We start from the raw sequence: 14,139 nt of genomic DNA on the forward strand, positions 1-14,139 counted from the left end.
TCCAAAGGGTAGCTTCTACGAGGAAAAGTTATCTACGAGGAAAGTCAGTAGCAATTCCTCGCTGACTCCAGCCTGGCGTTTCCCTGCACTTCTGGTCATTTTGCTAAATCCAGTGGTGGATTGTTAGCAGCCACCTGATTGTACAGAGCACTGAGGTAGAGGCAGGCAAGGCTGCAGCTGACAGACAGATTTCTAGATGTGTGCTGTGCCCAGCGCAGCAGGAGAGGGCTGTACGGAAACCGTGATCAGAAAATAATTCTCACACGGTTCACGTTCCAAACACCCTGCCCACAGACTCATAGCGGGCAGGGAGTTTTGCCTAGAACACCAGTTTCCTTCCCCCAGCCTCTCAGGGGGCCAGACCTCAGACCAATGTCACCCTGACAGGCTCTAAGGGGGAAGAACAAAGTTAAGGGGTTTCGCCTTCACCATGGAAGATCAAGATTGGCCAGAGAATCTAGCTGTGGCCCTTGAAAGCATCAAGCAGCAGCAGGCTCCCCGAGGGCCCTCTGTTTTTGTGCTTTTTAATGTCTTTCCTGTTCTCCTCAGGAAGTGGGCTAAGGCAGCTTTTCAGGACAGGGGATTATTCAGAGGTGTTAACTCAATTGAACGAGCAGACCAATCTTACCAACCACTCCCATAACAATGAAGATCGGAATTTCCTGGAACGTGTATCCCAGTTTCTGTAAACAAGGAGAAATCGGTTTGGAGACCTTTCCGCACAGCGGTTTGCTAGGTGCCAAGTCACTGCCTCTGCTCAAGGCCTTTTCAGCTGGCAGCTGCCTAGAGCAATGGCTGCAGCAGGGCTTCTCATTCCCAGGCCCCACAGAACCCGCGCTTGCAGAACCAGAGCCCAGCAACAGCTGGACAAATTCTTCCAACTGAGGGCTGGACAAATGCTTCCAAGAGGCTGCTCGGCAGGAAGTTTGGATCTGGGTGCATCTGGCCTTTGCAGAGCCCCCCCCGCCCCAGCATGACACCCCCAACCTGAGGTGCCTCATACTGTCAAACATTCAGGGGAAGGGCATAAAGGGAGTGAATGGCCCCATCTGCTGCTTCAGGTCCTGCCACTACTTGCAAGGCTGCAGAGAATGCCCGGAACGGGGCATGTGCCTGCCCAGTGACGGCACGAACTCATCAGCAAGGCCAGCGATTTTACCTCGCTGTCGAACCTTCCAAAGTTGATGAGACCCGGGCTGGAGAGGTCCCAGGGGTTCCCATGGTAAAAGCTCAGGATGGAGTTCAGCGTGAACGTAGAGATCATGGAGGCAAAGAACTGCAGAGAGAAGCACGAGAGCATCATGGCACGAGACAATCTGCTGCCTCGGCTGCCTGCCGTCACACCCCTCCAAACCCCACTCCATCCGCCAGGGGCCTACCTCAGCCCCGCTCATTCCTCAAAGTGTTCTTACGGCAGGGAGAGGCAGGATTTAGTTCACACCCCCAACCAGTGCCTGGTGCCCGAATCAGCATGTCTATTACGCTGTGAGCTCCATAGGCAGGAGCCATAGCTTCCTTGGGGGTCATGCAGCACCTTGCGCTCTGTGCTTATACACAAGTGCCTCACGCCTCTTCTGCGCTGTTCCCTTTACGTCCCATCTCCCTCTTGCCACCTCTCCGGCACAGGCCACTGCAGGACTCCAAGCAGCTTCTCTGGGAGGGGAACCATCAGCATCCTCTGTCTTGGTCTCAGACTCTTACACCAGTCAAGGCCTAGATTCACCCAACAGTCCCCTTCTGACGGGGGGGTGTCTACCCAGCGCAGGCCCCTCGCTTGACAAGGCATCCTGCCCCTCCCCGGCCTGAGTGAAACCCCCAGTTAAACCCCCAGCTGGCGGCTGAGTTTTTCAGAAGCCGGTGCCCAGCCAATTGCCCAGCCTCTGCCTCAGGCTGCTAACACTTACAATTCTCCATGTCAGGAACTGATTCCAGAAGGAAGCACCTTCTTCCAAGCTGAAAAGAACTCCCCCTAGGGACACAAAAGGCCATGGGGCCATTGTAATGGATCAGCTCGGGTAGCTACCACCTCTCTGCCTGGGAGCGGCTCGGCCTTTCAGGGCGAGTTCTGATTGCCCAGTTACATGGGCTGGAAGGAACCTGCCCCTCGGGTGTGCAGAGACCAGGGACACAGCTTCACATGGCTGGAGACCTCACACCCGCACTAGGAACTGATGCCTGGCTGTGGCTGTTGACACAGGGGACCACCCCCACCAGCCTGAGCCCAGGAAGCAGGCCAGTGGCTGGCCAAGCCTTGGGGAGGGTCACAGCTGCAGATGCACGTCTGTGCTAGCGGCCCTTGGTCATGCCACCACCGCACTTGGAGCCAGGAGGCTTTGGGGGAGCATCTCACACGGTCGCTTTTGGCGAAGAGACGGAAACGCTTGGCGTTCTGACACCTGCCTCCATGGCAGTAGGAAGGTTTTGCTGTGGGGACAAAGCCTGGTGCCCTTTGGTGACTGCACTCGGCCTACACCCTGCCACTTGCCCAGTCACTCAGCGAGGAGGAGCAGCAATGCTGGGCGTGGGTTCACCCTGGATAAGGGCTGCTGGGGGGGGGGGGGGGGGGCAGGGACGGCTCTCTGGGGGACTAACTCGTTCCTTAACACTCAACTTTACGCCTAGATTTCAGGCTCGCGTCGGAGGAGGGAACACGCACGGGTTTTCCTGTAGCGACCGATACTGACACCCCTCCTGGGAGGGCTCCGCAGTCCCTGGGTGGGGTTAACAGCTCTCCCAGCCCTACCCAGCCAGGCACGACCCCCTCCGCTTCACTGGCGCTGTCTGGGTTTCTCTTGGCTGGCTCACGGACTCAGCAGTAACAGGGCCAAGTGGTAGCCAGGCATTCTGGCTGTATCTGCATGTCAGGACCCAGCTCCCTCTCTCTGTTCTCCAGGGGCTCCCGTCGGCATTAGACAGAAGCCCAGTAGAGGCAGGCAGCCTGCATGCTGCTTTTTTTGTTTGCCACCGAGCTCAATGGGCAGGAGCAGAGGGACAGACGGACAAAGCCGCCATTGTTCTCTAGTCTGGCCGCGCTACATGGGAACACGGCTCTGAAAGCAGCAGTTTCAAGCACTGCCTGAGAACAAAATGCAGAGCACCCAAAGCTGCCGCTCCAAGCTCTATCCAGCACAGGTCACTTCCCCTCTAAGCATGATTAACTAACCCACCCATCACAAGAGGGCTGGGAAAGTCACGAGTCTGGGTGACCCAGATCTCTGCCAACTGCCCCTAGTGGGGGGGTGAGCGTCCCTCCTGGGGCAGGGTCTGGCCTGCAGGGGTACACACAGCATCAGAAGACATCTTACCCACTGGTGCGCCAAAAGCGGCTGAGACGCCAGCAGCCGCTCCGGCCGAGACGAAGTCCCTTTTCTCCGTGTCTCTGCGGAAGTACTCAAAGATCTGAAACAACACGAGGACAGCGGCTTTACCGGCTGCTAGCAGCCCAGGAGCGCCCCCCGTCACATCAGCATGGAGAAGAAAACAGGCTGACATTGGCTGCTCTCCTCCCATGCAGAAGATGCTGCTCGCAGCTATCCCCGTACCCCTGCCCGTGCTGCGTGGAGGGGTGTTATACCCCTGGAATAATTCATTACACTGCCCGTCAGCACATGACTCATCGCAGCCAGGATGTGAACCAATAAAAGCAGACACACTGTGCACTCTGCTCCCCTAGGGGGGTATGTCACAGAGCCGCCGGGAGCGCGTTTTCCAGCGGGGTGATACAGGCTAGCTTTGCTCATGCCAGGGCGCTTAAAACAGCAGTGTGGCCACAGCCACACGGTGACAGCTTGTGCTGCCCACCCAACCCCCTGATGATGCACTCGGGCAGCTAGCAAACCGCCGCCTGCAATGCCACGGCCGCACGGCTATTTTTAGTGCACTAGCTGGAGCGGGGCTAGCGTGTATCCATCCACCTGAGCTGGATTCCTCCCCCAGCTGCACAGCCAATGCTCAAACAGAGCGCACACAGGACCAGTGCCAGCCAGCGGGCCCCTTCGCAAGGGCCACCTTTCCCAGATGGCAGCATCACGGGGTTGCCATCAAGGCTTTTGCTTCCTGATACAGATCAGCGGCAGCGTGTTCAGTCTGCTGAGACCACTTAGACGGTTACATCAGCGGCCAGTTGAATTAAGTGTAGCAACGTGGGGAGCCTCTCACTGCCCGCCTGCCTTGCACTGCTCCCTGCCCTCCTCACTAGCAATGCCGGACCCAGAGGGGAGGGATGTTCCACTGCTCCTCTGTGCTCTTCCCAGTGCACACAACCTTTCTCTCCAACACAGCTGCAGTGGGTGCTGAGGGGGGAGAATATATTCATTTCAAGCTCCTCCCAGAATGCACTGCTGCTGGGAATTGTGGGATAAGTACCCAGAGAGCACTGCAACTGGAATAGTTTAGGGCAAATAGGATTGGATGGAGCCACCTTCAGGATAGGCCAGTATTACTCCTTCCAAGCCACCCGCCGCTGACTGCTCGAGCAGGGTTCCTGGCCCCTGCCACCCTGGGGAGCACAACAGGCCGAGAGCTTTGTCTGCATGGAAGTCCACAGCACTCATGCCTGCAGCAGGCCCATCTCCAACTCACCACCCTACCCCACCTTTTCAGTAGGGCAGGCTCTTCTGGATTCAGCCAAGCTAGTTGGCTGGCCCTAGATTGCACTAGGAAGGTGAAGAGCACTTCACTATATTGATTCTATCCACTGGACCAGAGATCGATTTGTGTCCTCCTGAGATGTCATGAGCCAGTAACCACAGTTCCTTCCCCAGCACATGCGGGGGGGACACGGACATGGACACACACACACGGACACGGACATGGACACGGACACACTCCCGTCAGACTCTGGGAGCGAGCTAACCAACCTTAAAGTCTCGCTTCAAAGAAGTCGACCTTCCTTGCGAGATCCCAGCTGCAATGACCGCTCCGGAATGAATCATTGGCCCTTCCTGAAGGCAGGAAAGCAGATGTTAGATGAGAAAGGCAGCTTCGCTTTTTGGAGCCTCGCCATGAAGACACGGGCATTCAGAGTGTGAACTCTGTGCATCCCGTCCACGCCCCCAGCTCGATTCCAAAGCCACTCTGCACAGCCGGCGAGGGAGTGCAGCCACACGGGGATTCTATGGCCGAAGCAGCCTCAGCTCCAGCAGGGGAGGTTTCTTTGCAGGAAGTGGAAGCCTCACCTTACTCCCATACTTCCTAGTTCTAACAAGTGGCTCTAAAGATAACGTCCAGCAGGCCTGGACAAACCGCCACGCTGTCTAGAATGCGGAGCGTGAACTCCTGAAGAGCTGTCTCTATCAATGCAGAGGATCCCCCGGACTGCGTCAGAGTGGACCCAAGCTCCAGTCATAACCCCAGACTGTACCAGTGACTGCACCTCTGCCCGGCGACGTCCCAGCAGGACTCTCTGGAAGGCCACCTAATGGTGCAGTGACAGCATTGTAGGATTCAGTCTCTAGATGGCCTCTAATATAGATACTGAAAGAACCAGACAGCCGCAGGGGCTGCGACTCCCCTGCCCATCTCCTCCTGGCAGGTCAGAAGATCTCATTGGGATACATCACCACTATCCAGGGTCCCCTGATCCCCAGTCCCCCAGAAAAGCACAGCACACTGCTGGTGCTGTACTGCAGTGATCCTCAACCAGGGGTCTGGAGCCCCTCGGGGGGGGGCTGCAAGCAGGTTTTACGGGGCCCACCAAGCAGGGCTAACAGAGTCACTGGGTCCCAGGACAGAAAGCTGAAGCCCTGGGCTTTGAGCCCCACCATCCAGGGCTGACGCCTCAGCAACTTAGCTTTGTGGGGCCCCCTGTGGCATGGGGCCCCAGGCAATTGCCCTGCTTGCTACTCCTCAGCGCTGGCCCTGCCTTTTATATGCGGAAAAACAGTTGTTGTGGCACAGCTGGGCCATGAAGTTTTTATAGCATGTTTGGGGGGGTGGGGGCTCAGAAAGAAAAAGGCTGAGAAGCCCTGCTGTTCTGGGAGGCACCTCCAGGCAGCCCACTGATGAGGGGCATCAGAGCAAAGGGGAAAGTGGCAAAGTCATTGACCCAGGATAAACGGATACATGTATCCACGTGAAACAAACCGCTTAGGATGGAGCCACTCTGAGATGCTAGCGATAACTGAGGCATCAGGAACGCTCGAGCTAGACACACGAGTGTGACAGCAGCAGCTCCCGGGGCCAGAGTGCAGCACAGAGGGATGACTACACACCGACAGCGAGCCTGGGAAGGTGACTGAATTAGATTCACTTCCTGGGTAAATTACCTTCCCGACAGCCAGGCCTCCGACCACTGACAGAATGACCCCGCAGACTTTGATCAGCAAGGTCTGGAAAAGAAAGAGAGAGTCCCTGATTAGCACAGGAGAGAGAGCACAAGTCATGAGGCAGTCACTCTCAGCACCGGGCTGCTGGGAGACACGCAGAGAGCTCCAAAACAGACACAGCTGCTCCCCGCAATCCAGGTACCTGGGAGAGAGCAAAGGGGAAGATGGGGTTACAGCCTCTTTTCCCTGGAAATCACACTCACAAGGCAATAGGTGAGGCGGGTAGCTAGCAAGCTAGCACCTATAGCAGCAGGAGCCAGCGATGGCAAAGAGTTCTTTGGCTCTTGTCTTTGACTTGCTGTTTCACTGCTGCAGCTGTACCGTCTAAACTTCCGCTGCAGCAGCCTCTCTCCAGCGCGGAGCACCAGCTCTCTGGAGGAACTGCAGGGCAGGAGTCACGGTCGTTACAGAGGATTGGGCAGTCCAGTAACTGCCCCCCCTGCATCCGGGGTCAGCAAGTACTTGCAGCACCAGCTTCCCCCATGCGCCTACTGGAGCCCTTCTGAGCGCTCAGATCCAACCCAGGGGAGCCATTTTACTTTGCAAAGCTCTGCTGTGTGAGAGATCTCATGGCCAACGCTGAGCCCCCAGGTTGCTTTGTAGGGCCTGCAGACCGGAAAAGTGCCTTTAGACAACATTCCCATTGCCAACGGGTGCACGCGATGACTGACTGACTGCCACTGGAAGGGAGCGGGTGGGAGAGCAGCAGCCTACGCTGGGCTCAGAGTACAGGAGGCTACAAGACGCAAGCATGCACACGCAGCCCCCCCCCCCGTACAATCAGTACCAGCAGTGATACTGCAGTTACCTAGCGCTTCGCCCCAGACGGCCCCAAAGGGATCTGCACTGGTGTGTTTATTAGACAGAGCCCCAGGGAGGTGAAGGGACTTGCCCAAGATGAGTCACAAAGCTGGGCAGGATGGCGACCGCTGGGGTCATGAGCTGGTGACTCAGGCCAGTTTCCTCTCCCCCAGAAGGTGCCACTATCAGCTGCAGATGGGAGGCCAAGGGATGTCCTCGCAGAGCTGGGACAGGAGCGCATGTCCAGGACGAGCGCAGGGAGCTGGCAGCGCACAGGGCACTGGCATGGTGTGGAGGCAGACCAGGCTGGTGAATGCCAGAGGGGGAAGTCCTAGCTCCTGCATGCTGCCAGCCTTACCACACTGGTGTGGGGGAGGGACGATGGGGCATGGGACTGCCAAGTGCACTTGCACCAAAACCCAGTGTCTTACCTTGAGGCGGACGACATGAGGAACCTTCACGCCATTGAGGTAGCACTTAATCTGGGGAATCCCGCTGCCGGCAGCTACAGGCTAGAAGCACAGGGAGAGTTCGTTAGCATCAGCCCTTACACAGTGGCTTCCGTCATCCCAGACAACAGCAAGGGCCGGAGGTCGCTCCCTGACCATTTCAGCACCCTACTCCCTGCGAGGGGGAAAACAGGACAGCTATTTTGGGGCAGTCTGAGCCTTGCTTCCTGTATGGATCATACCCCGTCCGTCCCCCCCCACCCCTACAGCTGGCCAGGCACGTTCCAGAAACAAGGCCCCGTCTAGCCAGCCGCTCCTTCCCTGGAGTGGGACTTGCGATTAGCCACCTGAATCTCAGGGAGAGATTATTCCTCTGGCATCACCTCTATTGTGCTTTTACAGGTAACTTGTTGTTAGCTGTCCTCAAGCGAAACCCAACTGGCTGAGACTAGTCAGACCTGCCAGGAGTACTGAAGCAGGGTGGACTGAATCAATTCGTAGGAGACGAGGCAGTTCCCCTCTTCAGAAGCAACTAGGGAACAGGCCGTGCCCCGGGAGATGTTCTCCAGAAACCAACTCCAAGGAGAGGACGACTCTACTGAAGCCACTGCAGCCAGCTCAGCAGATTCTCTGGTGGAGGGGCTGAACGGGAGCAGGGCTGCAGAAGGGTTGATATTTGCCTGGCTTCCTTTAACTCTATAGAAAGAGCCAGGCGCTTTGACAGGAGCGCGACGACCTAGCTGAAAGCGAGAGATCCTTCTAGACCAAGCTGCTATTCAGTACTACTTGGGAACTAACACGCAGCCGGCAACCGGATTGCCCCAAGAGCACAGGCCAGCACACGTCAGCACTGACTAACAGCCACAGCACCAGGCATAGTCCAGGCTATTCCGGACCTGCTCCAAAAGGGGAGGGGCATGACAAAGAGCAAAGCTACGAGTGCCGTGTGAATCTCTATTTCTGCATCCATTCTGCCTCGTGGCTAAAGGCTCCACCCCCCCTTTAGACAGGGCCGGATGTTTATCTTCAACTTCCTCAATGCAGAACAGGTCTAGCACACTAGCCAAGTCAGACTCCACTGTGCTTTAAGGTACTGTTACCCTGATTCCCCACTGGAGATGCTGCTCAATTGCCTTGTTACTGTGATTTGTTCCCTTCATCTCACAGTAACTCCCCCTGATTACAGGCCCCCTCCGGACGGGCAGCAGTTTAAGGGGGCTGCTGTGTGCTTGTCTCAGAAGCGCATTGTTCTGCCTATGAGCTTTTCATCCTTAAAAATTTGGACATGCAGGAAATGCAGAGACTGGCCAAGACCAGAACTAGTGTAAACGGGCACAGGTCAACTCATGTCGAGGGAGCTGCACCATCTCCCCAGCTGAGGATCCGATCCAGTAGGCAAACCGTTACTGTCAGCGTTCCGAAAAGCTCCCTCCTTAACACCTCACCTCCTTGGGCTTTGACTATTTGCTGTGCTCCTTCTACCTGCCGTGTTGGATGCTGTTACCTACGGTTGTGCTCATGTAGCAAATAAAAGATCACATTGGAAAGAGACCGTGCCTCGTTTAAGCACTACCTGCAGTAAAGTATCAAAGGGGTAGCCGTGTTAGTCTGTAATCTGTAAAAGCAGCAAAAAGTCCTGTGGCACCTTATAGACTAACAGACATATAGGAGCATGAACTTTCGTGGGTATTCATCCAAAGAAGTGGGTTTTCACTCACAAAAGCTCATGCTCCTATACGTCTGTTAGTCTATAAGGTGCCACAGGACTCTGCTGCTTTTACCTGCAGTAAAGAATTTTTGAGGCCCAGATGATTTGTGAAGCCACCTGATCCAGCAGGGGGAGCAGAGCACAGACAGGCAAAGAAACTGTAAGTGACTTCCCACTCCCCCAAGTAGGGGGATTTTACTAGAATGTTTAACTGGCTGTTGAGTCTGCATATTTCACTGCAGAACTGATTCAGGGGGAAGTGAGCAAACCAACCTGCCCACAGCTGGTTCTTAACTCTTACCTCTATGAAAGCGACAATAACGGATCCAACCATCACCACACTAGAGTTCAGAATGGCCCAAAGTAACAGGGAGAAGGACAGCCCCCCCTTCTCAGTGAACTTGTCAATATCTGGGAGGGACAGTCAAGAACCTCAAATATCACCGGTTGGAGAACCCGCCTCCTCCCCCCATTACCACTGCAACATCTCACGGGAGACAGCCGCACACTGCAAGGCAAACCCATACACACAGAGCAGCACATCTTTCAAGGAAGTGTTTAAACAGCTTCCCTGACAAGCGTCATACAATACAGCAGGAAATTCTTCCCACCCAGTGATTCAGTTTGTGAACACGCTAACGCACCTTTCATTTGAACACATCACAGGGGAAACTGCAGGCTCCAGGCATCAAAGAGTTAAAGAGTTTTCACACTGCACCAAGCCTGGAGAAGGAGCTTTCAATACAGAAAGCAGGTGACTTGGCTGGTGTGTTTCTGCTGTATTTTCACTAGTGCTAATTCCTGAGCTCTCCCCTCCGCCGGGCAGCTTCTCCCCAGCTGAGCAGCGCAGGGAGCCAGATGCTTGAGCTCTGGCATTACAGGGTGTTGCACCAAAAGGGACTGGGATATCTCCGATTCAGGCTAATTTTAGCTCTTCACTTTAAGGGCAAAGCGAGAAACCACGATGCACCGGTGCGGGGCTCGGACAATAGCTGAAGTGCAGTGTGACTATGCAAAGTCACTAACAAGGCCGTGGTGGGACTCCTTGTTTATGCTCTCAACGACCCATCAGCCAATTTGTTCTATCTGAACGAGAAGGTTTTCACTAACTGTCAGGGCCTGCTCTCGAGGGAGCGGAGAGTCGAACTGGGTTCTTGCCTTCTCAAAGTGTTTAGACCACATTATACAGCAACTTTCATCCTGAAGAATCCCAGAGTGGATCTGCCTGCTTCTCCAAGTAGCTGCTACAACAACTCCTGGAGGGCCCAACTGAGATGGGGCAGCCCACAGTGCTGGGTGCCATAAGGACAGAAAAGAGGCAGTCCCTGCCTGGAAGCGCTCACAACCCGATGAGTAGCCATGGCCTGCCACGGGGTTAGGTAACTGGATACTACACTACTCTGTTGAAGATGCGTGAGGTCAGTTAGGCCGCAGTTCTCCCTGCTCCCCCGACCAGGGACAGAAGACCGCGGGGTGAAGAATGCTGGCACAGTTTTTAAATTGAAATAGCTCCGATTTTTGGACGTCTGAAAGATGTCAGCCAGCTCTAAGCTGACACGTATTTCAGTCAATAGCGCGGCAGCGCCAGCGCTGAGCACCCGGGGCTGGTCTGCAGAGTGAGGGGCTGCCATTTTGCAGAACTGCTCTCTGACCATGAATCACTTTAGTAAGCAGCAAACATGATAGGAATCAATTGTGTAGAACATCTGAAAGGTACCCAGGGTAGGCTGGATTATCTACTCCAAGGGAGTAACAGACTTGACCCATCCTTACTCTCCAGGCAGCAGCCAGGAATCAATCACATGATTCTGTCAGGCACATCTCTGCCTCTGACAGAATCCAATCAGGGTTGGGAGCCCCTCAGCAGGCCTGTCTGCTATGGGAAACCTCGCTTCTCGGGCGCTAATGAGCCAGGACTCACAGCATGCTGGGCTCCTTATGGTACAGCCACTGTGAGATCAAACCTCCCCTCCTGACACGGATCACAAGTGCACCCACTACTCTTGGCCCAGGGCATTCACAGATCTAACCAAAGATTCAGCTTACTCCACAGACAGAGTTCTTGCAGGGTTAGTTCACTCAGTGCCAACACACGCGCACCCGACCCTACACAGACATTTCCTTTGGGAGTTCCCTGGTGGGTAAATTCCTCTGCTCACTTCTGTGCTGATGACTTCTTGTTCCATCGCCCAGAGAGCACTGCAATACCCTGTCCGCACCTGCCCCCACATCACTCGCTCCCCCAGCTGCGGCACAGCCGAAGGATACTGTCTTTCACCACTCTGAACTTCAGCCCAGCCAGTTTCTCCACCACGATGTCGATGAAGCAGGCGACGAGGCCGGTGAGAATCCCGATCATGGCACAGATGACCCAGCGCTTGATCTCCACCGTTCGGAACGCCTGTGAGAGACAGAGATCAGACTCCTATACCCCAGGACCTCAGCTGCTCCTGAGCACAGCACGCTCTAGCTATCCAAACGCACCCACAGGGTGAAGGATGGTGTCACGCACCTTAACACACACACCCCTTCCCCAAGAAACGTGACTTACTCGGCAGTGCCGTTCCCATAGTGATTTAGTTCTGCACAAAGTACTCAGGGCAGGGCAGCTCCCAGAGAAAATGATCAGATACATGCCCTCTTCTGATACTGGACAATTACAGCCTGGAAGGGTTTTATTTATTCTTTTGAACATTACAAGCTCTGGTCTGTTCTACTCTTTTTCCTGGCAGTCTGGTGACAGCTGGTAGGATACACCCGATTCACTGAAGGAGAAAGGATTTTCATTCAGACAATTGAAAACGGTCTGTGTTCACTAAACTGGTATTAACAAAGACTTTTTCTCTCCCAAGCGTTCCTTGGATGTTTGAGCTAAAGAGTCGACACTCCAGCCCCTTCGCTTACAGGCTTAGAACTGCGTTCCTGCACAGGATGTTTCTAAGGATGTACCATCAACTCATGTAACAGCATCATCATAGTTTCTATCCCGTTCCATTTCTAAGATGGCCAGAAGGTTGAGAGAGTGTCTTCCCTAGGAGTGCGGGCAGGAGCTACTCTGCAGCCCTGCGCCCTACTTATCAGTTGGTACCATAGCGCATCCTGTTTTGACACTTATCTCCTCAACATCCTCTGTGGTGGAGGCTGATGCAAAGAAGTGGTTTTGCCTTTCTGCAGTGCCCTTATCCTTACTCCTGTTACTCCCCAGGGGTCCAGCAGACCCCCGCCCAGTCTGGCAGGTTTCCTTGCTGAAGTACTTAAAGACTTTCTTCTTGTTCTTCCCTGTTTGGTTATTTGCTCTTCCAATGCCCTTAGGCCTCCTCACACATCACCAGCCATGGTGCATGCTCCTTCCTGTTGGTTTAGTCTGGTCTGGGAGGAGACCTGGTTTGGATCTTGAGGCATTTAGCCACACTACCTGGCCTTTCTGCTTTCATTTTTGTTAGGGGGAGTCACCTTCTGGGACGGCAATGGTAGCGTCCCCGCACAGTGACTGCAGAATTTATCATCACTTTGGATGTTAGGGCCTTTGGATCAGCTTCCTTCCTTAAAATCCCCCTTGCTGACAGAGGGTCCCATACCAGGTCTCCCCCAAGCAAACTGGCATTAATGAGGCCATGGTCACTATTACTCACTGGCTCAGCTAGAAGTGGCCCCAAACGTAGAGGAGTGGGCTCATAAACTAAGTGAGCAGAGTCTCTCCTCTGGGGGGCCAGCGGTTCCCAGAAGCAATGGGTTATGCTGCTGAGAAGCCACATCTCGGACCCTCGGCCAGCAGTGACATTTGACCAGTTTCCACAGGGGTGGCTGGAGTCTCGGCAGGGCTCGGGCTGACAGGCCGGTGCTGTGGGCACAGCCAGACTCACCGTGTGGTTGATCCGCCTCTCCTCCTCCAAGAACAGCTGGTTTTCGCAGTTGTCGTAGTCCAGGCTCTAGATTCAGGGAGAGGGAAATGCTTTCACTGGGTAACACAGCAGGGGATTCAACTCTGCTCCGCCCCTTCCCAATGAAACCTACTTCACCTGCACTGTGCTCATGCCCCCAGTCCCAGCACTCTTCTCCGCTGAAACCTCCCCCTGCTGTCTGGAACCCCACAGATTACTCTGGAGACTGGTGTCCCGCTGGGACTTTCCTGCCCTGCAGCACCAGAACAGCCTCAGTGCTGAGGTTTTCCACGCACCAGGTTATAACCCCTCAACCCCACTGCCTCCTCCCACACCCAGCGCCACTCGTTCGTTGGCTTGAGCGCCACCAGTTTTCAAATCAGTTTGAACCAGAATCTTCTAATCCCAACTAAATAAACATCACCTGGGGTGCCTACCTCATACTTGAGCGAGAGCAGCTTCTCATTGTGAGGAATCTCACTGGGAAACTGGTTAGTGGCCTCCGTTTCCTGGGGGAGGCAAAGATCAGGCGTTAGATCAGCCAAGACATTGCCCCAAAGCAGGGCTGCTGGAGTTTGTCATTTGCAGCAGCTACTCCCAAGTTCCAGCCCCAGCCAATAGCAGCAGCGCTCAGCTACTCTTCCGAGGGACCGGCCAGGGCACTCGCAGCACGCATCAACAGGTCGCAGCGCCTGCTTCCACGCAGTTCCCGCTACCAGCTTCTGCCAGGAAGCTTTTCACAAAGACAGCAGGGGGGTTTGTTCACTGCCAGGGGCTTTAGGCAGAGACAGGGGTAGGACAGCGTCTGCTCTGGCTGTTCGCACCAGCGTCCTAGATGGCACCATGAAGCAGCCTCTTTACAGCTGTTGACTTTGATTGGCTATAAACAGAGTCTACTTAATGAAGAAGGACACACCACTGCCTCAGGCACTGAGAGTCCTGCGCAGAGAGCTGGGAACGCAGCGCGGATGCTG

The 14,139-nt window shown here is 54.9% G+C and overlaps 1 protein-coding gene across 1 annotated transcript in view; it reads right to left on the reverse strand.

Moving 5' to 3' along the window:
• Nucleotides 1-14,139, reverse strand: part of CLCN7 (chloride voltage-gated channel 7) — a 50,724-nt gene that overhangs the window by 16,040 nt on the left and 20,545 nt on the right. Inside the window, exons 3-13 of the mRNA XM_026650671.2 lie at nucleotides 13,603-13,674; nucleotides 13,148-13,213; nucleotides 11,553-11,685; nucleotides 9,586-9,695; nucleotides 7,559-7,639; nucleotides 6,267-6,329; nucleotides 4,860-4,943; nucleotides 3,306-3,399; nucleotides 1,905-1,969; nucleotides 1,160-1,276; nucleotides 629-683 (exon numbers count right to left, since the gene is read on the reverse strand). Of these exons, the coding sequence (XP_026506456.1) occupies nucleotides 629-683; nucleotides 1,160-1,276; nucleotides 1,905-1,969; nucleotides 3,306-3,399; nucleotides 4,860-4,943; nucleotides 6,267-6,329; nucleotides 7,559-7,639; nucleotides 9,586-9,695; nucleotides 11,553-11,685; nucleotides 13,148-13,213; nucleotides 13,603-13,674 (940 nt within the window). The remainder of the gene's footprint in view (nucleotides 1-628; nucleotides 684-1,159; nucleotides 1,277-1,904; nucleotides 1,970-3,305; nucleotides 3,400-4,859; nucleotides 4,944-6,266; nucleotides 6,330-7,558; nucleotides 7,640-9,585; nucleotides 9,696-11,552; nucleotides 11,686-13,147; nucleotides 13,214-13,602; nucleotides 13,675-14,139) is intronic.

This window comes from Terrapene carolina, unplaced genomic scaffold (assembly GCF_002925995.2).
Source record: "Terrapene carolina triunguis isolate 2854851 unplaced genomic scaffold, T_m_triunguis-2.0 Scaffold93, whole genome shotgun sequence".
In the NCBI taxonomy this organism is placed as follows: domain Eukaryota; kingdom Metazoa; phylum Chordata; order Testudines; family Emydidae; genus Terrapene; species Terrapene triunguis.